The 25,702-nt window shown below is 37.7% G+C and overlaps 3 protein-coding genes across 5 annotated transcripts in view; 1 reads left to right on the top strand and 2 right to left on the bottom strand.

Annotated features, from left to right (window-relative positions):
- Positions 1-17: 17 nt before the first annotated feature.
- On the bottom strand, positions 18-5,622 carry optn (optineurin). 3 transcript variants are annotated; one of them, XM_059510791.1, is made up of 15 exons: positions 5,422-5,622; positions 4,711-4,867; positions 4,435-4,628; positions 4,199-4,345; positions 4,054-4,118; positions 3,629-3,739; positions 3,458-3,536; positions 3,141-3,256; positions 2,494-2,643; positions 2,273-2,357; positions 1,908-2,063; positions 1,656-1,798; positions 1,495-1,580; positions 1,077-1,397; positions 18-195 (listed from the first exon to the last, which is right to left on the bottom strand). In XM_059510791.1, the coding sequence occupies exons 2-14, from the start codon at positions 4,841-4,843 to the stop codon at positions 1,291-1,293; spliced, it is 1,572 nt and encodes a 523-aa protein (XP_059366774.1). In that variant the 5' UTR covers positions 4,844-4,867; positions 5,422-5,622; the 3' UTR covers positions 18-195; positions 1,077-1,290. The 3 variants fall into 3 exon arrangements, with proteins under 3 accessions (XP_059366774.1, XP_059366775.1, XP_059366773.1); XM_059510792.1 differs by having other exon boundaries at positions 4,711-4,862; positions 5,434-5,622; XM_059510790.1 differs by having other exon boundaries at positions 5,434-5,621.
- A 1,304-nt stretch (positions 5,623-6,926) lies between these two features.
- ccdc3a (coiled-coil domain containing 3a) lies at positions 6,927-12,918 on the top strand. Its single transcript, XM_059510789.1, has 3 exons — positions 6,927-7,463; positions 8,249-8,423; positions 12,039-12,918. Exons 1-3 carry the CDS (start codon positions 7,096-7,098, stop codon positions 12,324-12,326), a joined length of 831 nt encoding a protein of 276 aa, XP_059366772.1. The 5' UTR covers positions 6,927-7,095; the 3' UTR covers positions 12,327-12,918.
- An 8,717-nt stretch (positions 12,919-21,635) lies between these two features.
- Positions 21,636-25,702, bottom strand: part of camk1da (calcium/calmodulin-dependent protein kinase 1Da) — a 45,630-nt gene continuing 41,563 nt past the window's right edge. Inside the window, exons 7-11 of the mRNA XM_059510787.1 lie at positions 24,980-25,092; positions 24,624-24,702; positions 23,871-23,958; positions 23,494-23,752; positions 21,636-22,463 (exon numbers count right to left, since the gene is read on the bottom strand). Coding sequence (XP_059366770.1) covers positions 22,333-22,463; positions 23,494-23,752; positions 23,871-23,958; positions 24,624-24,702; positions 24,980-25,092 — 670 coding nt within the window. The 3' untranslated portion in view covers positions 21,636-22,332. The remainder of the gene's footprint in view (positions 22,464-23,493; positions 23,753-23,870; positions 23,959-24,623; positions 24,703-24,979; positions 25,093-25,702) is intronic.

Raw genomic sequence — 25,702 nt, 5'->3', positions numbered from 1 at the left:
GAGAAACATTCATCTTAAACAAAAATATTTTTTGCTACCAACAACATAATTCACCCACAATAGATTAATCGATAATGTTTACCACACTGATTGCTCACCTGTAACATATTTTTTCTTAATAGTTGACAGTGATAAATTGTCTTAAAGCAGCTTAATAATGTTGCTGTTATATAAGGTGTATTTAGAGAACCAAAGCTACACAGTAAAGGCAGGGTAGGTAAAAAAAAAATGTATAAAAAACTTTTTTCCCAAATTTGTTTAAACTTTATTATATATCAATACATAATTAAAATGTAAGTACTCTGAAAAAGAAAGTATAAAAATCGAGTGACTGTAGACCTCTCACGACTGTTTTAAAGACAGCTCATTATTTCCATTCACTCCACCCCCTCCCTTCTGGGCTCCTTCCAAAGCCTCTACTACGGCTCGCTAAGTAATGTTATGTTAGCTATATTACGCAGCTACGTGTGCTAATGACACATGCTTCATAAAAAAAATATGTATGATCAAAATACAAAAAAGAAAGATTTACCTGTCCAGCAGAAATAAAGCCATCAAGGAGTCACTTTTCAGCCCCTTGAGTTCCCTCAGTTCTCGCCATCGCTGGAAAGCCACGCCGATATTAACTCGCGTTTTATTTCTTTGTTTATCCAAAGACTTTTTGTTCATTGCCTTTTCTTGTACTGTTACGGTCTTCCTTTTTTTGCCTGGTTTGCCTTCACTAACTGCATAGGCTGGTACTGTGAATTTTGCTTGCTGTTTCTCTGCCATTGTTTTGGTATTCCTAGGATCCGTGCCTGTTGAATTCCTCAAGTCAAACGTGCACGCGCAAGTGGGCAGGTCATGTGTGGCAAAAGGGTGGTTGCCATGGTTGCGAGAGAGTGACAGTCGCCTAAGCCAATCCTATGTTTCGTCCCGAAATGGAAATAATGAGCTGTGTTTAATACAGATTAAACGGTCTAGAGTCACTCGATTTTTATACTCTTTTTATCAGAGTACTTACATTTTAATTATGCATTGATATATATAGAAAGTTTAAACAAATTTGGAAGAAAGTTGTTTATTACATGTATTACCTACCCTGCCTTTAAATCCTGATTCTCACCCTCGACTAATAGCATCAATTAATCTGAAACCATCCACACTGATAATATAACGTATTGTTAGGATGCAGGGTTTATAGACCTGTCTTACTGAAGCATTATGTTTCAGGCTGCTTGAAGGTAAAGCTATCAAACCACTAGTTCACATATAGGGGGGGATCTGGCATAGGGTTACAAGGCAACAGGCTCAAATGATGCAATCCATGATGTGGATCTGCAGGGAGTCCAGGTCAGGTAGGACTTCCCCACATTTGGGACAAGCATGTTCTGGAATATTCTGCTGCTGCCAGTCACCTGTGGAATAAAGATGTCTATATGATCCTGATATATAGTTACAGGTACAGGAGCACAAAAGTTCACAACATAGACTCTTTATGGTAAGGACCTCTACCTCCTTGTGGGTGATGTGGAGAAGCTGGCCCTTGTGGATTGGCCCCACGTGACACATGTCTCCTTTGCATCTCACTCATGGAATGCCTATAGCATAAAAAAATTCCCTTTTCAAAATCACAGAGGTCACATGTGCACAAGTAAGTGAAGTTTATGACGTACCTGCCAAGTGACTCCATCTCATCCTGAAGCTGGGTGTTCTGTTTCTTCACATACTCCAGCTGAGTGGCCAAACGCTCTTTCTCCTCGTGAATCTTCTCCCGAGCAGCTCGTTCTGCGTAGAAATCCGAGGAATATATCTCTGCCTGTATGTGTACAAAAAAAAAAAAAAACACTTGATAAAAAATAATGATCCCGATTGCAAATAGTTTAAAATGTGGGAGGACACCCAGCAAGCCATGCAATTGTTCATACCTGAGCCTGGAAAACAGAAACGGTTTCTAGTTCCTTTTCCTTCTGGAAGATTTCCATCTTCATCTCATCAATCTTCTTCTGTTTGTCTGCCAGCGCCTTTTCAGCTGTATCAAACCTGGTTTGGAGGTCATCATAGTCTTCCCGTGAAACACAAGCCTGATCATGCACAATTAGGTAGGTAAGAGGGATGAACCACCAACATAATCTGGATGTAAAATTAACTGCTTTAAATCAAACTGTATTTAAATATAGAAATGTTCTGGTGCAAGCTTAATAGTCACAGATGTACCTCATTAATAGTGCCTGGCCGAATACAAAAAAAAATTCTAAGCCTGAAGTTTTCTAAAGTAAATGGGAATTTGTACCGCTCTCTTCTTTTTCTCCTCTTGGAGCTCATTGTAGTCCTCAAACAGCTTGGTATAGGCATCTTTCAGCTGGTTCAGGTTGTTCCTGACAAAGAAAGATAAGAGGAGATGTGATTGTTATGAAAACATCGTAAACACAATGTGCAACTGAGTTTAGTCTATATATCCAGCATGCAACTCAATTCAAAATGTGTGTTTTTGTAGGCATAAGATGCACTCACTTCTCATCCTGAGTTTTCTTCTGTTCCACTTTAACCGCAGCCTGAAGGCTTTCCATCTTTACCTTCAGAGTATCATTCTCAGACAAAACCTTCTGTTTCTCTCCCAGCTGAGCTTTCAGAGTACCTAGATCCTGCTCCTGATCTTTACACCTGCAGAGAGAACATTAGATGGGAGAAATAGGAAAACTCTGCAGACTTTGTTTGTAGACCTTCATGCCAAAGAAAAGAAAATGTCCATCCAAAAGGAAGATCTGGATTTCTACATTTATTACTTATAAAATGTGCTCTACAATATGAGGTTAAATAATATATAAACATGCTCATGTGACACCATTATGCAGACTATTATAACAATACTGTGTAACATATTGCATATAACAACAGACTATTAAACTTTAGGTGACTTTATATATTGAAACTAGATTAGCATTTCCAGAAGAAACAACTTTCAGTCAAGTCTGAAAGCAATTTAGTCTAAATTTCAAGTTTAATATTTATAAAAATACAAATTATATGTAAAACATAATAATGATAAACAAAAATAAATGTATTTTTATTATTTAAAAAATATATGATTTGTTTAAATAAAAAATAAAAAAAGTTATTATAACTTTGTGTATAAGTTATTGTTGTCTGGTGTTTCTGACCTGTCCTGCAGATTTCTTTTCATGTTCTCAGCCTCGTCCAGTTTGATCTGAGCCTGTTTCAATTCATTACAGAGCTTCAGCAACTGATCTTCCAGATTCTTCACCTCAGCGCTTGCCTGGTGAAAACAAACACAGAAAACACACAGTCGCTTCCTCATAGTAAATGTAAATTCATAGTTGTTGCCGCACTCCCAACTATTTTCTTTCACTTTCTTTTAGAAAAGACTGGCCTCAAAGACCACAGTCACATGGATGTCTTGATTAAATAACTAGTTAAAAATGCTACATGGATAGCTATAAAAGTCTGATTATCCTACATTGATTTCAGTTGTAGAGGGGGGAGATGTCTGTGCACTTCTGTCAGCGTGTTCCAGTCTGTTCTCCAACTCGGCAATTCTGCAAATACCCAATATGCGCATACAATAAAAGAAGCTCATACACCTTAAGTACTGTCTCTGAGAAGGTTTGACTGAGAAATGTTGTCCTACTTCCCACGTGCCTCCTGGAGCGCTAGCTGCAGTCTCTCCTTCTCATCAGTCTCTGCTCTGAGGGAGTGAAGCAGCTGCCTCACCGTCTGTTCCTCCGACTCAGCCTTTGGCCTGCGTACACACACATATTGGCTTAATTATCAAATCGAGGACCTATTGTGTTTCTACAATTACTATACACCTTCCGTGGCCCACATCCTATCTTTAATCCATAAAGATAGAAACTATTTGAATTAGTTTTCCAACTTAAGACACTCAAATAAAGAGTTTTTGTCAGATCTAGTTCCATTTCTAGCTCACAAACTATTGCTACATACAGCAAATGATCAAGCAAGCAAGCAAGAGGACAAAGACTTGAATTTACTGCATCAGAAGCATTTCATTAGAAATCTGCTGAACCTCATGCTTAATTCTGCAGTGCTTACATGCTGAAAGCGCAAGGGTCCTTTGGTATATTGGGCAAATCTCTGGTTACTTTTAACTCATCTTCCTGTGGAAGAAAGCACAGAGAGTGACATTGAGCAACACCGTGTTACTTTATTGAGTTTGTGTGTGCGTGTGCATACTTACAGCTATTCTAATCTCAATGAAGGAATCTCTAGGTGAACCTTGACCCATTTTGAGCTGGAGTTCAGAGTTTAATGCTACCAGATCATTCTTCTCGGCCTGAAGACGAGCGATCTGACCTCTCAGCGTCTCCAGTTCGGTGTGTAAACACTACAGCAGATATTTAACTTCATTTAAGTCTTTTTATGATTAGATATTTTTGAGTGGTATGATTTTTCACAGCTTCTGTCTTGTCTTACTTCAGCTCCACTTTTTTCCAGGTCTTCCACTTGTTTCTTCAGTGCCTCGTTCTCTGAATCCAAAGTGTTCAGTCTGGTTTTGGCCTCCTCTAATCGTTGCTCCAGGAAGTCTCTCTCCTCCTTTTGCTTCTCCTTCCATGCCGACAGACCCTCAAATCTCTCCTTCATGGATAAGTTGGTTTGTTTCAGGGCCTCTGCGGGACAAACATAAGGATTTTATGTGAAGGAATATGTTTATGTACCGTGATTATGACTGAAAGAGAAATTGAGTCTCACCCTTCAGTTCTCGGTTCTCTTTGATTAGGGTGTTCATTTGCTGGAGGGTCTCTTCTAAACTGCCCAGGTTCCCCAGGCCGGACACGCGTGGGTGATTGATGTCCCCATTCATCATTGATGAACCAGATGCCATGTTTCTTGAGTCACTCGAGCTGAGCTAGGAAAAACCAGAACATGACTCTTAGTTCAAGAATGGTTTGCGTTTAAATATGCAATCATCAGCACAATGAAAAGTGAAACTTAGACTGAACTAAAAAGAAAAGGTATGTTCTAGTGCTAGTATGTTCAAAATGCAATCAAAAAAGTAACATTAGAATAGTATCAGTCATTTTATCCAAATCACCAAGTCTGAACGATTCGTTGAGTCGGTAATAGAGTTAAACCCAGACTTAAAGATTCGATGGGTAAGTAATGACTGTTCTATCGTCTGGCTCGAAATGACTTTGGGATGACATTATTGTGAGTAGATTACACATGTTTGAGTGGCAAACAATGATTTAGTGTTCTAGTGTGATTAAACGCTATTCTAATCCCACCTGGGACGTTTCACAATACATATGATGAGAAAACGAAAGTTAATTAGGATATCTGCGGTAGAAATTAACCAAAACTCGTAAACTAGCCCTAATATGTTTTGTAAGTGCGCAACATGTTAATATATGTAGAGACACTTTATAAATAAATGAAATAGCTCGCTACATTTAAGCGCACCGCGATACTCACCAAGCGTTCACTTCTTCTTGTGTACACCAGCTTGTTTTGGGAAATGCTGCGTTTCCTGATCCAGACGTCAGTGCAGCGCGCCGAACGCACAGATCTGTGATCCAGAAGGATTGGTCTGTTTACAACAAGCGTGATGCATGTAATTGTCTATCCGTTGTCATAAGGCTCTAGCCTCTGAAGCTGCTTACGTGCAGCACAGCGCTGAACCAGCTGACGGTGACGTCACGACGCGGCCGGGGTTTCCCTGCGCCTGTTCTGCTGAGGTCATCCCGCATGAAGCACCCAGAACTGCGGCAAACGAAGGGGCTTTTCTGGCACCCATTATGATTTTAGTGTGTAACAGTCATACTTTCCTATTTATATGATGTAAAACTCTCGTGGGTGTAGAATCATCTTTTTTTTGCGTTTTCCTTCCATGTGGTAAATATAGATTAATGGATCATAAAACGCTTCAATATAGTAATATAACTATATCAATAGCAATAGATCAGTATCGTTGTAATAAAAAGTTTTTACCTCTAATGTAATGACTTTATTTATGCACTAGAGAGAGCCATTGAGACAGAGCTGAACGACGACCATTCTTTCAGAACTTGAGGAGCGTTTGATTTTAATGGTTTTACCTCGGGAAAAAAACTAAAACAGAATTTCAAACAACATTTTTAGTTTCAAAGATAGTTCTAAGATAAATTATAATCCTACTACTTTTCAAAAAAAAAATACTAGTTTTGACACTAGTTTGTGTCATCAGCATGATATTAAAGGATAATATTCTGTGTTGTATAATTTATATGATTAATTGATTATTGTGTGCTGCATTTTGTAGACTCGTCACTACCGTCATGTAGTCTAAATAAAAAAAGAGCACAAGTAAACAAATAAATCACATCTAAATATTATGTGGTATCCCAGTTACCATTTTAGGCTCCTGGCTAATTTAAATAATTTTAAATGGACAACAAAATACAGAGACAACCTATTAAGTATTATTTAATAATAATAATAACAACGCACATACGTTCTATAAATGTATTTTCCCTAAAAGCACTTTTGTAAAAAGTGAGTTTCCACGAACTGTTTTCCGTATAAATTATACTTTGTTAACCTAACAATTAAGGGGTGTCTGAACTGAACGTTTTAACACGTATATCACCAGCATGAAATAAAAGAATAATGTTCTTTGTCATATTATTTATATGATTATTGTAGTCTGCTTTTTGCAAACTTGTTAAACTTTTGCATGACTGAAAAGTGATGGGTCCATACATTTCGATTTAATATATTTTCCCTAAAAGTACTTTTGTAGAAAGTGAATTCGCATGAACAGTGATCTGTTTCCTGCCTGTATAATCAATAAAGACATAAAATGAGTCTAAATGCCATCCAGGAATGCAGCAGTGAGGCTGCTGGACGGACGCAGGACGCAGCGCGTCTATTGGCTGTTTATAAACTCCCGCGCGCCGATTGGCCTGAGACGAACTTCAGGAGTGATGATGGATCGAGGAGGAGCAGGATGGGAACTCGTACTTGTGAACCTAGAGCAGTCGGGACTATGTGATCTGACCCCGGGCCGCTGCATGGGTGCTTACACTTGCATCGCCTATCCACTGAACCCTTGAACGAGCACTTTTACGCGTGGGTTTATTTGCTGGCACAGGAAGCATGCACCTTGCGCTTCTGCTGACGCTGGGTGTCGGGTTCGCGTTTGCGTGCCAACTGCCCAGCGAGTGGCGACCCTTGAGCGAGGGCTGTCGAGCTGAACTCGCCGAGATTATCGTGTATGCCAAGGTGCTGGCCATCCACGAGGAGCCGTACGCGTCCAGCCTTTACAATTACCTGCCGCACCTGAAGCACGAGCGCGCGGAGGACGCGCTGCTGTACGCGGCGGAGGTGGAGCTGCTGTGCGATCAGGCGTGGGGCAGCATGCTGGAGGTGCCTGCGGGCTCGCGCCTCAACCTCACGGGACTGGGGTACTTTAGCTGTCAGTCACACACGGTGATGGAAAACAACTCCTACATATTCTTCCTCAGGTGGGTTCACGTCTATGAACCAAAAACCGCTTCTTTTTCTGAACTTCAGCTGGGGGGAAACGAATAACCTACGTTCCATTATGTACAGTATAGGCTATTCCATAATAGTTTTTTCGCCCTCTTTTTTGTTTCTTTTTTTTTATTTATTTTTTTATTTTTTGCCCTAACATTCAGTACAGTACCGCTACTCAATGACTCTTATGAACCAATTCTTTTTAGTGAATCAAAACACTGAAGTCAATCCCGAAACGAATGACTCTTATGAACCGGTTCTTTTAGAGAATCAGACACGTACAGCGCGGCCAGTGCAGTCGAGACGAAGAACTCTTTTGAGTCGGTTCTTTAAGTGAATCAGAAACGTACAACAGGACCAACGTAGTCCGATTCTAGAACAAATGACTCGTACAGATTCTACTTAAGAATCGAGTTGTTAATGAATCATTCTAATCACATACTGAACTACAAGTTTTTTTGTGTTTTTTTTTTCATTTTTGATTTGAAATATATTAAAATTAATGTAGGGAATGAGTTGCCCCTTTAACCTACAGTACACTTTCTTTAAACAACAAACAAGCATTGCTTGTCTACTTATTTTCAAGAACTGAATGTTCTTTTTTAATAAAACAATAGTTGGATATATTTTTATTTTCAGTTAGTCGTAGTATTTAGTATTTGAATGTATTTAGTAAATTTGTAAAAATCTAATTTATTTTAAATGAATTTAAGTCATAAAGTCAAACATCCTCACAAGTATATGCAAACAAACATGTACATGTTTCTTACAGGATGGATGAAAACTACAACATCATCCCTCATGGAGTCAACTTTCAGGATGCCATATTCCCTGACACACTAGAGAACAGACGACTGTTTTCCAGCCTCTTCCAGTTCTCAAACTGCTCTGGTGGACAGACGATTCACAGCTTTAATAGTGATTGGGAGAGCCAGGAAGACAGCAGGGTATGACACCAATAAACACACACACACACAGACACACACACAGATTGGCTCAATATGCACTATAGAGTGGCAGACATAAATAAAAACTATATATCTTGTCAAGACAAGAAAATTGAAAGCCATAAATCTGTGAAAGGTGAACATCAGTATGTTTACATGTTTGTGCAAGCTTGCTTGCATTGTTACAGGCAGACGTTCAGAGCGTGTTCACTGTTTTAAAACGACCGTTGTAAATTCAAGAGTCTCGTAAATTACTTTTTATTAAGACAGGAGTGTCTGCTTGCACAAATGCATTATTTTACCTGTGCTTCAACAGTAAAACATCACCAGCGTCTGGAGAAAAACAACTAAAGAATTGAGAAATCTGACTGGCTGTGGCCAAAAAGGTGTGAGTAACACAGAAAGCAAGAATAATATAAAAGTAACATGTTCAGATTCTCATAAGTAAATGCAGCTCCATCATACAGCACACACTTAGACAAACAAGTCCCTTTCTTTGGTGGTCTTTGTATTGACGACTGTGACTGTTCATCACGGTAGGAGGCTGAGGTAATTCAAGAGTTCAATCGGCTAGATAAAGGCCGGATTAAAGACCTCCCAGCTAGAGCTGCTGTACCTTACACACATATACACACACACACTCACGGACAGCCTGTCTCACCTAAACACACACATCTGCCACTGAAAATAAAGCTGAGATAGAGAGAAGAAGGAGAAAGAGTGAAGGAGACGTCAGCTGGACATGTGGACATCCTCTCGGGGAAACAGCAGTGGGTTTTGAAAGGAAAATAAATCATGCGTTTGATGTGGACGGTTTCGAGGCAGAATGGGAGGAATGTCAGGGGTCCTAAGAGGTTATGGCAGGGGTTTTGAAGGATGTGAGGATCTAACACACACACAGTATCAAGTGGAGGCAGATGAGATTAGCCTGCTGTACATTCACACACATCAAACACAAAGCCGCTCATTAGTCGGACTGTGGTCTGCTGTTGGGAGGGGGGGGTTATTTGAAGACGAACACAATGAGATGCCTGAACTAATAGCCAACTTCAGCTTACTGAAAACAGTCATCAGCTGAGGCGATACAGTTTCAGATTTATTGAGCGTAATATACCAACAGAGAACAGTTCTGGGTGTGAACCAGCGGGAACCTCCCTTGCCTTCCAGACAAATGCCAAATGCTTTTTTTGTTTGTCTGCATATGTTTGTCTGGAAGGCAAGTGAGTAGAATTGCAGTAAGAATTTGCATTCGAAAAAAAAAAAAGTAAACATATGATATTTCTTTCAAGAAAGGTTTTTTTTTTGTGTGTGTGTTTTTTTTTGTCTTTAAATGATAAAACAATATTGGGTACTTTCAGGTTGTCAGATTTGAACAAAACGGACTTCGTCCCCTAAAACAAAAAAACAAATAATATAGTTACAAAAACAGTAAAAGTAGTAAAAAACAATTGTAAAAGTTGCAAAGGAAAGTCAAGGAAATGTTCAAATTTTTTTTGCAGATGCCACATGGTATTTTGTTAACAGAGTTACATTCAAACAGTGATTTAAATGATGAAAAAATTATATATTTTATAATATTATTGTATTTAATAAGTCAGGTATTATCTTGATAGGTTTAAATTCCCAGTCTTTTATACCAACCCAAATATTTTTGAAAAATATTTCATTCAATTCATTCAAACATTAGAGACCATAAAAGACACACAGGGACACTTCAGTAATCACATCTGCACAGAGAGACAGACAGATGCCGAGAGAGAAGATAAAGATAATGATGGTGTATGTGCTGCAGGAACAGGTGGGGGTGATTATCAGGCCCGGGAACCTCAGAGAGATAATGAGAGCTGTTTTACACAGGAGCTTTCCTGTGGGAAAAGGATTGTTTGAGGCCGCCTGAGGGTCTTTGTGCTCTTGTGACTGTATAGCCGGCACAGTGTCAGTTACTGTTACGTACCCCCTGCTTCCCGTACCATCCATCTTAAACACCCATTATGCTTTATTAAACTCTTATCAGATTCACACAAATGCAAAAACACCATTGCATTTGCTACACAGTCAAATGTTTCAATGCATATGTATTTTCATCAAATATCATGTAGGATTCTGAAGAGCTAGGGCAAAACTTGCTCAACTACATCCATGCATCCATCTCTCAATCTCTCCCTCTCTCTCTCTCTCTCTCTCTCTCTCTCTCTCTCTCTATCTATCTATCTATCTATCTATCTATCTATCTATCTATCTATCTATCTATCTATCTATCCAAACCCAAATGTGTGCCCAAATTCTCTCCGTTTCTTCATTCTTTCTCTCATTGTCTATTGTGCATTCTTGTCTAATTTTCTTTTCACAAAAACACTCATCTATTGTTATGGATGACTCACGTACCACAACATCTGGGTCTGGTTCTGGTTTGGGTTTGAAAGCAAAGCAGGCTATGTTTGGCTCTTGTGGTTTTAAATCCACAACACCCACATTAAGACGAAACCTTATTATATCAAATCGCATTGCTATAAAGCTGTTTACATAGATTTAGAAGCAAATGAATGGCTATAAGGTCTAGTTAATGAGCAGACATGTTATTCCAGCATGTGTGTGTTGTGTCCACCTGTCTGTCGTGTAGTTTGGAGAGTGTTGGTGTTGTTACAGCAGTGGCTGTTTTGTTTGGACAGTAGGACACAACAACAGGCATTCGCAGCAGTCCTTATTCTACAGTATGCATGTTTTTCTGTCCAAGGACAGTGTTTAAAAAGCTGTGCAAACATAGATGAGCTTATAAACCATTGTTTAAAAAATATGGGGTCTGTATTTTCTTATTTTAAGAAATTAACACTTTTATTCAGGAAGTATGCATTTAATTGATTAAAAGTGACAGTAAAGACATTTGTAATGTTTTCAGTTTAAAAAATGCCGTTATTTTGAAGCTTCCATTTATCGAAGAAGCCTAAAAATATATCACAGTTTCCACACAAATATTAAGCAGACCACTGTTTTCAAGACGGATAGTATTAATAAATGTTTCTTGACCAGCATATTAGACAGATTTCTGAAGGATCATGTGACACTGAAGACTTGAGCATAATGATGCTGAAAATTCCGCTTTGCATCAAAGGAATAAATTACATTTTAAAACATTATAAAATGCTTGGCATTTGAGTCATTATTAACTTTTAATGACTCCATGTCTCTATTCATTTTCATGACATTTGGGTTTCACTTTTTGTGCAGTTAGCTCGTGTGGTGACCTTTGACATCATGTAACTCAGATTTGGTTCTCTACAATAGGGATTTAGATCTTTCTGCTTTTCAGGGATAACATGTGGCCTCCCATTGCTCAAATCCACACAGACATGGCCATGCAAACACACACTCTCCACATGTGCACACACACCGCATGCCTCAGCTTGTGTCTACCGTGGGCATGACAGCGGGCCACTTTTGAACTGCCTCCATCACACACACGCTGGCATGTCTAGGGGCCCAGAGAAGAAAGGCAGCGCTCAACAGGAAATAATAAGGCTGACGGAGGCTGGAAATGATGTCATGTTGTATGTTGAACTATGCTGAACATAGATTATAATGTACATGAATGAGCGTCTCTCTCATTTTATCTTTCAGCTCCTGTGTTCCTCCGTGCAGAAGGTGTTGTTTGAGGAGGAGGAGCGAGTTGGACAGCTTGAGGAGCGTGTGGCCGAGCTGGAGAGGAAGAACGAACAGTTAAAAGAGCGAGTGGGGAAACTGAGGCATTCTCTGAGAAAGGCCCGCAAAGTGTCCCGCCGTTCAGAACGGGAACGCCTGGAGCTGCAAGAGCGCCTGAAGATGGCGGAGAGACACGTGGGACAATACCTCAATGCCATTTCACCCCAACACAGCCCTCCCCGCCACAGATACACACACGGACTGTGAGCTCCAACACACACACACACACACACCTTCACATGGACTCATACAGACTGCAGGGCAGTCTTCAAATCCCATATATTTGCATTTTTTGTTCTTTGCATAGTTTTTAGCAATTAATTAAACTCCAAATGCTTGATGTAAACTTTTTTTGTACATAATTTTAATGTTGATATTGATAACGTAAGCTTAAATTTAAATATTCTTTTTGAAGAAATGTAAGATCTCAGTGTAAAAACTGAATACTTATGGAGCTATTTCTAATCTGACCCTTAAAAATGACTTGTTAGTGTTTAGCTGATGTCATATTTTAAGACTTTTAGTTTGAATTAAACTAATTTTGATGCTACCACATGAAGTGCATTTTTCAAACATTAAAGTGTCTTTCTTTGAATTTTTAAAGGGATAGTCCACCTAAAATTCTGGCAACGTTTACTCACCATCATCAATCTTCTGCTGAACACAAAAGAAGATATTTTGAAGAATGTTGATGGCCAAACAGTTTTTTTCCCCATACTAAGAAAAAAAAAAACATTTTTCTTTTGTGTTCCACCGAAGCAAAAAGTCATATAGATTTGGAACGACATGAGACATGAGTCTGAATTATCTGAATTATAACAGAATTATCCCTTTGACATACACTGATGGATTGTTTACGCATTCTAAATCTAACGGATAGTGATGGTCACTGAATTATGGTTCCAAAACTAAATTAAGATGAAAGTTTGTAAAGTGTTACAATAGTAATAGCATTCATAAAGTAACAAGAAGCAGTGATGTTATCATAACATTTGCGTACTGAATTGTGGTTGGTCTGTCTTACCTGAAAGTATTTTAGCTTGTTTAGTTTAGTTCGTACATTGTAAAACTCATACAAAATTCAAAGCTTAAGCAGAACAAATGCTATTAGCTCTACTACTTCTGAGAAGTTTGAGACACATGATGGAAGTTTGTGCAGATGGACGGAAGAAGCGTACATTTCACTACCCCAAAAATGTTTAACTTTGAAGCATTTTCTGAAGTACTTTCTTCACACACACACAACACAGAGGAACATCAGGAGTTTTCATCTGTACACCTCCAGTTCTTCCGGTAATGAAACTGCAGGCATCGTGCAGCAGAAAGAAAGGTTAAAAACATCTAGAATATTTCTCTTATTCCATATGGCAGAGTCACATCGCATGTGCAGAGTAAGAGCGCCTGCATCCTCTCTTTTAAGAAGACAATCGCTTTGATTTCACCAGTTAGCTGTAGACTTTCTAAATCAACCAAATGACTCACTGTGAGCTAATATTGAACTTTGTGGGACTGCTGCTACACAAAACATTATCATGCTGACAATGCAGAGCGTATAGATCTAAGACGGTTCAATCTCACTCCAACCCAAGCAAACACTAACCAGTCCTCTCATAAACATTAACCTCAGCTGATCCCACTACAAAACATACCAGACTGACGTTTGTCCACTTTCACCACAGTCTGAGTCTGTTATTAAAGTCTTTGAGCTGCAGATGTGATCAAACAGCAGGAACTAAGAGGCTGATAGCAGGAGCTGATGATGGACACCACAGAAATAGACTAACTGAGGACAATGTTATGGTTTTGGTCACTAACATAGCATCTCTATGTTAGATCACATTCTGTTGCAAGATGGCAACATCGATTCAATTTTAAGAAAATTTAAGGAAATGCTCTTTTAACATTTATGCAGGGTTTCTGATGGTCTTAAAAGTCTTAATTTTCCCTTTCTACAAATTAAGACCTTAAATTGCCTTTCAATTAGAGCAGTCATCCTCAGTATTTTTGTCTTGTATGAAGAGTGTGAAAATATGGAATAACGCTTAGATTCTTTTTTTTTTTTTTTTTTTTTTGAAGCCCATTGGCAAATAGATATTCTTTTTTAAATCCTGAATTCACTTCATGAGTTTGAATCATTCAGCTCATTTAACATTTACATAACCAAGAATAAATTTTTTTTTAAATGTTTTAAAAAGGATTTTTTGTACATTTAGAGAGCATGTAGTTAATAAAACTTAATATAATTGTGAGCAAATTCTTTTGGAACATATTTGTTACCTGGGCTTGAGGTATTTTTCTTGGTGTTGCCAAGATGGCCGCAAAGGGATTTCTTTTAAACACCCTTGTCATGCTTTAATTGAAAATGCATTCCTTCATAGACTGGCAGATTTCAGAAGAAAAATAACCGGTCTACGTTTAAGTGAACATCATTGGTGAGTCAATATGCTTTCATGCTAATTTGACTGTAAGATATTGCATTTGAAGTGTTGTTGATTTGAGATATTCCAACATTTTGGTTGATTAGTTTGGTTGTACTGATAAAGTGAGCTATTTGAAAAGCATGTGAAAAGACCAGGTAGGTTTGTTTATGCGCTCATGTTGGTCAAACAAAGAGCCAGAGATGCCATCTAATGGCTCAGGTTTTTATTTCTATGACCTGCTGGATTTCTGAGATGTCTTAATAGCCTGGTGTGTGTATGTGAGTGCACGTAATGCTCTGTTTTCTGTTATGTGTGCCACTATTCTGGAAAAGTTTCTTCATTTGTACCCCCAGCATCCGCTGAAATGCCCTTCAGCATGATTCAAACAAAAAGATGAAGATTTTTGTGGCTTAGAAACTGTAACATTATCATGACTCATAATTTCCCACTGTTAGGTTGAGTAGAGAGCGGGTCACATGTTGCAGAGCACACTGACACTGGCTCTCGAGGCGATGCAGTTAGAAGTCATTTATTTTAAGAGGATAATGACAGGGAAACTCTACTGCTCCCTGCGGCAGCATGAGAGGGAAAACAATGTGTACTGTCCTCCGGGGAAATCTCAGCATCTATTTTAAGATGTTTTGGATATCGATGTGTAAAATGAAAGTGGGTTCCTGCATGGTCAGGTCTGCAGAAGAACCATTAAGGGTTTGACTGCATCTGGTGATGGTGAGTGAAAAGAAAAATATAAAAGAGAAACTTATTTTTCTTCTTTGCATTTCTCCTTTTCTCTAGCTTGCTTCCTAATCTAGTTATCTTATAAATATGGCATTGTAGATTAATAAAAGCATCAGCTAAATGCATAAAATTTAATGTAACAATAATTTAACTTTTCACATAATTCCATTTTGAAGTACAGTTGTAAAGTTTGGAGAAGACAGTTGAACATCAAAACAAGAAAAATATTGTGGGCAAGAAAAATAATCTTGTTATGAATATTTTTCTTAGTTGGGAGATATTTTTTTTTGTCTTAAGCAAAAAAGTAAATGCGTCTTGATTCAAGAATGTTTAGAAAACAAGGCAAAAATTTTAAGAAAATATTGTTTTGCAGTGTATTTTTAATGTGTATATAGATTAATCTAGTTGCCATTCCCAGTTATCTGTAAAAAAAAATAATACTAATAATAATTAAAATTAAATAATAATAATGATATGCATCCACATGTCATTTTGTCAGCTATCTCGTGAAGTTCCAGTTTTGGTTCTTGCTTACGACAACAAACACAGTGCGAGCCCTGATACTTGATTGTCTAACAAATGACTCTTTTGAACCGGTTCTTTGTTAAATAGTTGGTCAAAGTGACTCAAAGGTACCAATTTGAATCAAACTTGCTCAGTCAGTGAATCGTTCAGAGCTGTTAATGAGTGTGTGTACAGTATATATAGCTTATTGGTCATTGTTTATCAAAGTAAGGTCCAGTTGTAACTGTTAATCAATTGTGAGGGGAACTGCAAAGGTGAGTGTTTTTCTCTCTCAATATTTTTAACACATATTGAAGTTTACGTGGTATTTTATTCATTTTTCTTAATATACACTGTATATACACACGGTCTTATTATACTTATACTGAGTGTGTGTGTGTAATGTCTGCTAAGCCGGCAGACAACCTGTACTTTTTGAATATCGAGTAATTTGGCAAGCAAGTTGCATTTTCACCGATGCCTCCTTGACACGGCTAATGTCTAACATGTTGGCCAGACACACACACACAGATGCCTGGGGTCGTATGAGGTCACGCATGGCTGGATGGTTTTCACATGCTCTCTTTCCAGTCTGTTTTGAGTCAGTAACAGCAGGCATCGCCTGAAGCTCTGAGCTGGTGGGAGACCAGCAACCTCCAGCCCCACTGACCGCTAATGAAAGACCACTTTCACTGGATCCAAACCAACGGCAGAAAACACAGTGTTCAAAGGCTAAATAGGGGTCAGAGAGATACTGAGATCCTTTACAAGCCATAAAATACAAATCATGATCATTCAGGATTTATTTAAGGAAAAAGGAAAGAAAAAGAAAGGAAAAAAACAATAATTCATTTCCCATTGCTTTACAGCATGGAATAAAAACTTTGATATGTGCAGATGATTGTCAAAGGCATTGGATATACAAGCCCCATATCAACAGAAGATCACGTCACAGTAAAGTTAGTATTCGTATGCCACTCCCAAAATATGATCATCATTGTCACATGCATATGAGTATATAATTCACATTTCACTGGGCAACTTTTATTTCAGACAGGTTGTGTCAGAGATGCAGAGATCACAAGGCCTGCATTATCAGAGTTGCATTTTTTAAAATATATATTCATATAGATATAGACATATTTCTTCATACATATAGTTACATGGTGAGGACTTCTAAAAATACGCGAATACAATCGGTTGAATCGGAAAGCGCATTTAACATGCTCGCAGTTCTTTATAAAATCATTTGATGCAGTTGCAAGGTTTTTTCTTTCTTTTAATTTGCAAAGAAGATTAAAACTGCACAGTCACTGGGTAGCACAGACACTTGTCAGTCACAGCTTTTTCATCATAAGAGGCAAAAGTGACGCCTGAGTTGGTAAAAAAAAATAAGAAAAGAAACCTTCAGGAAACGATTTGTTCGGAGAAGGACGTTAAATATTCATCATGTTGCACGTGGGAAGTTTGTACAATAGAAACGTGATTTTCTCGAAACGTACGACATTGAATAAGAGACAGATTTGTGAATATACATCTGTGTGTATTACTGTCAAGTGTGGCTGATAACTGCAGAGAAAGGCAGTGTTAAGAGAACGAGATGAGACACGCAACAGACACACTAACATCTCCTCAGGGACAACATGACAGACACGACACAATCACAGTCTATTTACAAAGCCTTTGGACACACAGAGTGATTTGCTCTGGACACAGACAGACCATAGTGATGCTGTTATTGAACTGAACCTCTCTGACCTTCACTGCACTCACTGACTGATCAGGGTGTGTTTGTGTGTGACCCATGGCACATCTGTGCATGTATTTACTGAATTGCATTACTATAGTAAGTTCATAGATTTAATTGTTAGATTTAAAATACATTTTTGTTTGGCTTGCAGTGCCGTTAACTATATATAGGCTTATTTATCTTCGTTCAAAACACCCTCAAATTTTGGTTTATACTTTTTCTGTATATCCTAATGAGGGTTTAAAAAATTCAAAACCAGCATGTCAGACAAATTTCCTGCATTTTACACCCATTAATGCACACAGAAGAAAGTGACACTTACAAGCACAGACTACATGAACACTCAAGCCAAAAATGTTAAGCGCTGTTACCACAGAAAATCATCTCTAGTTGTCCTTTAGTTTATAAAAACAAACAAAGTGACATTTATAGTAATGCACTTACAATCAAAGTCTACAGGGGCAAGAAATGGCAATGAAATAAATGTTAACACTGCACTTGTATTTATTTATTTTTTTCAAGATAACTGGAATATGTATTACAGAAAAGATAAAATAATAATTTCAAGCTTTCTACTTTAAAATTTAGATTTAATGTTTTACTTGCCATTTCTTTAGAATTCATTGTGAAATTTACTAAAAATTTCTAAGTAAAAATTGTTACTACATCAAATGTTTTTCATGCACAGTTTTCAAAGAATGAGACTAGTTGTAAAACATTACTTACTAACCTTGTTTGAAAAGTTACATTAAGTTTAAAAAATAAAACAAATCTGCCAAATTTCATACAGTATGCACAAAGGTACTGTTTACAATGACTAAATATCTAGATAACATCAAATTACAAGCCTAGGACAGTTAACTAACTCAAATAACAGAGAAATTAATAGAGGTGCTTTAAGAAAACCCATAGTGTCTTTAAACTCTTTATATGCCTTTCTATACAGTGGACTTTTATTCTTACAAACTAAGAGACAAATTGAAATGATTTCCTGTGGTAATCAACATTACGCCACAAATACTATCAAAAGAGCTCAACACTCATTTAAACAACTGTTACTTATCAAACACCTCATGCTTACAGCATAAACTGCTCTGAATGAAACAGAAATGTGCAGTATGGTTCACTCTCAAAGAAAACAGCTCTCAAAATCATAACGTCGCCCCAGTTTTGTGAAAAGCTTTGCAGCGCATCTCCGTTGTGAGATTACGAACTCCTCTCAAGTGTGAAAATGAAGACAAAATGGTGCATGCATGACCCGACTGAAAAATAAACCCATTAGCTCAAACCCCTCACGGTAAAGCGCCCCCCACACCGAAACAAACATTCAGGATGAAACTAATAAGAAATGCATGAAGATTTTCGATGGCACTTTGGAAAATGTCACACACTCCTAAATCTTGTCTGTAGACGAGGTTCCCTCCTGTGATATTAACAAACCCTAAAGGGCAAAGAAGACATCAGTCACTTTAAAAACCCAACAGGACATAATAAGCAGAGCTGTTCGGGGGACAGAAGAGCAGTCACCCATCAATAAGGATGTGTAAAAATCTTAACTTAGCCCTTAAACCAATGCTAGAAATTCAGACACTTTGAGTCGTACAGGAAAGATGTTTACAGTTACTGAAAGTTATGCTGCGTTTGCGTTGAGTCAGAATTACGCAACATGTAAATGCATAATGATGACTTTACTGCAAAATACTTAACAGACACATTAAATAGACACTTTTTTGCAAAATCAGGAAGAGCGAAGAAAGCATACCATGATATGCTGGCTATAATAAAATGACATCAAATAGAAAGATTTAGCAGTATACATACAAAACTGCCTTTAAAGCGAAATTCCTATTCCACTAGCATCACAAAATGTTGCAGAAATAGTAACAGGTATCCTAAACTCTCTGCCGCCTTTGACTTGTTTCCAACGTGTAAAGTGGGCGGCCACTATTGCACTCTATTATCAGTAGCCTTGGATCCGGAAGTATTCTTTCCATTCATTTTCCCCATCTAAGAGATATGAGGCATTAACCAAACCAACCAGAAACGAGGTAACTAACAACATTATAAACTTTGATTTGAAGTATTTGAAAATCAGAGAAAATATCTCTAATGAGGAAAAGAACTACTATCCCATGAAGCACTACAAACAACAAATTCAAAACATCAAATACATATAAAAATATTTATTTAAAGATGTGTATGATTGTGTATTGCAAAATATACACAATAATATATGCTAATATATATATATATATATATTAGTGCTGGGCAGCGATAACATTAAAAAAAAAAATCTCGATTAATTGCATTATTGTCTGCGATTAATCGCATTGTTATGCACAAAACTAATAATGCATTCCAAAGTAGTGTATTGTGCACCTTTTTCATTTAAAAGTACTGCTATATGAGTGTAATAACATTTGGTTTGCAAACACTTTAAACAAATAAGATGCTTTTTACAGCAGTGTTCCTTTTACATAGTAGCAGTTAAAATATTTATTGTAGCCTAAATCTCAACTTATAACAATAATGTAATTAAATTAAATATAAAACAAGCTATCTGTCACTGCCAGGACATTGACGTTTTTATAGAAGTATTTTATAGTTTGTTAAAGAAAAACAAGTTATGCTCAGAGTCCAGAGCCTCGATCATAAAATTATAACAGGCACCTTCCTATTAGAGACCTGCACGATCACGGGCCATCACTTGATGGGCGGATAGAGACTCGTGTGTGCGGGATGTGGGAGAATAATTAGGGTGTGCTCACACTAGGCAGTCTTAACCGTGCCGGAGCATGTTTGACCCCCAAAGACTGATTCGTTTGACTAGTGTGATCGCCACGTTTAGCAGTCCCTGGCTCGGTTGGAAGAGGTGGGCAAGAGCGTGGTTCAGTTATATATAGATCAGTGAGTGTGAGCGCTAACCGCACCAAAGTGTAGATCTTCTCATAGGCCTACGTGCTGCATGACTGTGTGAATATTTCTGAGCGGCAAAATTGATAGATCTGTAAAGCAATATATTGTGACTTGTGTTACCGTGTCCCATATGATTCAGAATAATACGAGCTCGTTGCATTCTTTTCTGTTAAAAATAACAGTGGACAGTGGTTTGTGAATGTTGATGCTTAGCCTATATAATTTGATTGGGAGCATCTCCTCCTGTGACCCATGATTTGTCTGTATGTGTATTCAGAGCCAGTGAGCAACGGATTTTCGTAATAATAAAAAACTGTGTCAATGCACAATAACATAATTGTCGGCGTTTATCAATTAATGTGTTAACGTGATAACGCGTTAACTTGACCAGCCCTTATATATATATATATATATATATATATATATACACACACACATAGTTTAAAAGTGTAGGGAGATTACATCAGTCATTAGCATTAGTGGTTCATGGGAGTGTAGTTGTTGTTTTTTTCCTGAATCATGGGCAATGTAGTTTTTCACTAGGACTCCCACTGTTAAACATTATTATTAAAAAACGCTGAAATAATGCTATCGATAAATGTAAAAAAAAAAACATATACCACTGATAAACAACCTCGTAGCTCACAGTAGGTGATTAAAGGCTTATAAGTTATGGTTAAAAAAACAAATCTCCAATTGAGAAAAATGATGGGATTTACTTCCAGAATCCGACTTTTGCTCTCTATCAGGAGTTTGTAATCACGGTAGGCTAATTCCGAAACGGCGTGAACGTAGCATAACATATCAGTTTTCCCGCATGATCAAATTGTCATACAATCGTTGTGAGAGTTAAACAACTGTCCATAATCCTAATCGATATTTTTGACATTATTCCAGCTGGATGAGACAATCTCAAACCATGGAGACGTTACTAAAGATACCATCACTATGTTGCCCAGTGCAGCTGCGGAATTCCCTGAGAACTCGTACACTGGGCATAGAAAGATGCTGCCATGGCTTTTTCGGGAGATTTGTGTTGCGTATTAACAGTTATACTATATTCAATAACTAACACTGACTGCCTGTGTGTATTTAAAGTCACGTTTGAAGCAGAGAGTAACAGGATCAAGCTGTTTTTCTCTCTGCTTTAAAAAAAAAAGTCCAGTAAGGTAAGATAACAATCAAACATACAAATCAATAATCTCCCACCTCGTAAAACGCTAGCAATTGCGCTACCTGTTCTCTCGTATAAATGTGCAAACAGAAGTCTCGACTCAAAAAATTTCGCAAAACAGTCTAACGTGATTATTAAAAGCACTTCTGCAGGTCAGCGCGACACATCATTGGAAAGCCCCAAAAGATCAAAATGGTAGCTAAAGAGAAATATAATAAATCGTGAGTAGATTATGTGAGTAGAGGGTAAGAGGGAAGAGCTAGACATGTTACGATATAGTAAGAAGAATCATTTGACATTGGCGCTGTCCTCCAATAAGTGCGGACATGATCATGCACACGCTTTCGCACGTAAACCTCTGCGCTCATCGTTCGTTTTTTTTTTTGTTTGTTTTTTTCACGGCCGGAGAGGTTCGTAGCACACTCATAGCAAAGACATCACAGTTCTGTCCAGCCACACAAATTCACTTCTCAAAATGGAAGCCTTCTGCTGGAATCTCTGACTCCTGCCGCTGCATGCATTGCACCCTCTAGTGGCCTGGAGGATTAATGGCAGGAGTGCGTTAGGTGCACGCAGTGTTTTGAGCCTCACGGTGGTTGCTATGGTGATGGGTCAGTCCTCTGCCTTATTTGGCGGCAGGGCAGGGAGCGGGCTGAGGGGCGGGGCTCACAGGGCAGTGGCCTCCCAGCTCTCTCCCCGCAGAACCTGGCGTCACTTGGTCCCAGTTAGCACTGTGCTCACCGATGCAACTGAGGAAGGGAGTGGCCTGCAGGGCTCCGCCCCTGAGGCAGAGGAGGAAGCAGCTGATGCCAGGGAACAGGAGGTGTGGGGAGGGGCAGTACCTACAAATGCAAATAAATCGGTTAGTGCATTTATGCATTTAAGTTACTAGGGTTAGGCAATTATAGCAGAAAATATATCTAATTTAAAAATTTTCAGCTATTCTAGAAGCTATTCTACATCTGAATATTTATTTGGTTTTAAATGGCTTAATAATGTTTTTTTTTTTTTTTCATTTTTTGAAAAGTTAGAAGAGCCATCATTTTGACGCTCGCTGATGAAGTGCGATAAGTTAAATATGTTAAAACTTAGTTTTAAAAACATGGGTGTTTTACCACAACATTGAAAAGTAGTATAGCTATAAATAATAGGTTTTCCACATTTTGTACAACATTTAAAACATTTTGTAAAACATACCATGTGACATTTTTGAGTTTTGACATGAACAGGGTCAATACTGTTAACTAAACTAAAAATAAAACCACTCAAAACGTTTTTGTTAAATAAAATGAAGATGAAATAAAATATAAATATCAGAGGAACAACTTCAACAAAAATTTTAAAATTGCCTTTGCAAAGTGAAGCACTAAAATTACCAGAAATAAATAACTAACTAAACTTCAATTCTAATCGAATCGAATCTAATCTAATCTAATCTAATCTAATCTATTAATATTATAATATAATATAATACAACTTAAATATTAGTAATATAAAAAAAAAAATACTAATCAAAAAAATTAAACACATAGCAAAGTACTAAAAAATAACATTACAATTAAAATTAAAACAAAATATAAAAATGTATATCTCATTCTAAACATAAAAAATGTGTACTGATTGAAAAGTAATACTAAACACATAATGTGAACAAGTGATTAAAATGATTCACTGAAACAGACATTTGAAATGAACTTAAATGCAAAAATTAAACAAACAGCCCCATTTTTTGCCATTATACATATAGCACAATTATACTCCCCAATTCTTGACAGGAGCGGGTCTAAAATTGGCCTAAGGAACTTTTAAAAGTGCCTTCACATTATTGCAATATTCATGTTGATTAATATGATTAATATGACTAATACTTACAGTCTTTGCGTGGTATAGAGGTGGTTGCTGTGGCCACATCGTTAATGAGAACGGCGTTTGCGTTGGGAGCAGCTTTGTGGTTTTGGGTAAGTGCCGCAGTGGAGTTTGGTGTGGTGTTCGGCGGTAGGTTTGGATTCTGGTTGGCGTTCAGTATGCGGTTCTGGTTGGCGTTGTTTGATTGGTCCATGCTGCTCCCCATGCTGGTGCCCAACTGCAGTCTCCTCATGTGGCGAACCACGGCGGTGGCGTTGAAGGCTTGCTGAAATGCGGAGAGACGACAATTCTAGATTAGAGACACAAGCTCAATTTTGTGTTTAAAAATTTTACTCTCCTTGTATAAGGTTGCTGGCCTTATTCACAATGTCACTTCTACTCACTCTCCATTTGCTTTTTGCAAAGTTTTTGCGCATCTGTCGACTGACAGACTCATGGATGTTCTTGCAGAGTGCAGTGTCTCCTGCGATCCTGAAAAGCAAAACAACAAAGTCTAAACTTTGCACCCTTCTTCACCTCTTCACTTTGTCCTCCCCTCTCAAGAAGCACTTTGATTTACTCTAAAGTGTGTCAATTCCCTATGGTTTTCGATCCTTCTGCTCTGTCCTCCAGTTTTTCAGACTCAAGTGTTTGGTAAAGGCTTGTTAAAGGTGCCAGTAGAGGATGTGCTAATTGCAGATTAGCGCTTTGGAATACATAATGTGAGATTAGGCGCAGTGTCTTAATTGGCTAGCGTTTATTCAGTAGCTTTCCTCCTGCCCTTGAGAGAGCATCTTGGTGCATGATAATAGAGAGACAGAATTCAGCCTGATACTCAGAACGTACACGCAATCCCCGGCTGACGCAGACAGCATCTCAATCGAATACCAAATGAAATGCTGCACTAATAATTTAGTCTCTAAATGCTGTTTATGAGGTCACAGTTGAATTGCTCTTGTACGGTTTAAGTGTCTTTGAGGACCTGAAAGACAGTCCAACAAAATAAAAGTAAATCATAAAAAGAAAAATGATCTGCAGAGACCTTCTTATTTTTTTTTTTTTTTTTTTACAGCTCAACTATATTATACTATATTATTTGTAACAAGAACGGATTTTTATTATTTAAATGTATTATTTATTAATCAGGACTGACTTACCAGGGATGTCGAAGGGACTGTTCACATGTGTATCGCTTTGTTGGGTCCTTTTCCATCAAACAGCTGATGAAGTCTTTTGCTGTGGATTAAATATAAAAGATATAAAAGTTAAACATTAATGTTCAGTAGCTTAGACCCATTAAACTACATTGACATTTCAAGGCATCATATTTGCGTTCTATACTGTGAACCTAGAGCCGGAGCTCAGACTTTCCTGTAAAACATTTTTCCTCTCTTACTGGCAGCATGTGCAGTTACTGATAGATGAGTAAGTGAGTGTGTTATAGATTAAACACCTATAAACCAGACCATTAGCACCATGTGCTTCTTTTCTACACTTTACAGAGTGAATGTACCTGAATCAGATATATCATCCCAGTACGGTGCATCGAACTCATAGTCTGCTTTCAGGATCTGCTCAAAGAGTTTGGAGTCATTCTCATCATAAAATGGAGGGTAACCACACAATCTATAAGAAAACAAAAGTATATTGTATCATTTCCATTCATACAGCTCATTCAAAGTATGGAAATATTTAAGCAAGTGTGTGTGGAATCCAACCCACAACCTTAAATATGTAACATCAGTAGTTCTTATATGCTACTTATATTTTTAATGGGACAGGTTACCTGAAAATTTTATATTTTGTCGTGACTGTTTTCCTCAGAATTTACTTGTTGCTCTTTTCCATATAATGAAAATGGAATCCACTTTGTCAAACTCCCAAATGTCAAAAATTAAAGCTTTATATTTATTTCCCATAAGCTATATTGAAGCTATATTTTACAATATAGCTTCAAAACACTAGTAATATAATGCTAGAATCATAAGGACTACTTTTATGTACTTATTTTGGCGATTAGTCCTGAATAAATAATGCCAGATTCTCACTTGTGAGTGAATGATCCCTTTAGAGTTTAGATTATCACTGTTATCCTCTAAAAACACGTCAGCTCACACCTTGATTCAACAGTAAACAGTAGGGTTCGTAAATAAGAGTAAATAAATCCCATGGGCCGGAAATCTGAAAAGAAAGACAGCTGATTAAACCTGATCAATGTAAATCAAATTTCCTCAAC

Source organism: Carassius carassius, chromosome 26 (assembly GCF_963082965.1).
Source record: "Carassius carassius chromosome 26, fCarCar2.1, whole genome shotgun sequence".
Classification (NCBI taxonomy): domain Eukaryota; kingdom Metazoa; phylum Chordata; class Actinopteri; order Cypriniformes; family Cyprinidae; genus Carassius; species Carassius carassius.
Note: the sequence above shows the minus strand (reverse complement) of the source record. Positions and strands in the feature narration are given on the sequence as shown.

Coding starts and splice junctions, on each gene's coding strand:
- optn (XM_059510791.1), bottom strand. CDS start 4,843: ATGGCATCTGGTTCATCAATGATGAATGGGGACATCAATCACCCACGC. Junction 4,119..4,198: donor TCATTGAGATTAGAATAGCT/GTAAGTATGCAC, acceptor TTTCTTCCACAG/GAAGATGAGTTAAAAGTAAC. Junction 3,537..3,628: donor CTCCAGGAGGCACGTGGGAA/GTAGGACAACAT, acceptor GGGTATTTGCAG/AATTGCCGAGTTGGAGAACA.
- ccdc3a (XM_059510789.1), top strand. CDS start 7,096: ATGCACCTTGCGCTTCTGCTGACGCTGGGTGTCGGGTTCGCGTTTGCG. Junction 7,464..8,248: donor TCCTACATATTCTTCCTCAG/GTGGGTTCACGT, acceptor TGTTTCTTACAG/GATGGATGAAAACTACAACA. Junction 8,424..12,038: donor AGAGCCAGGAAGACAGCAGG/GTATGACACCAA, acceptor TTTATCTTTCAG/CTCCTGTGTTCCTCCGTGCA.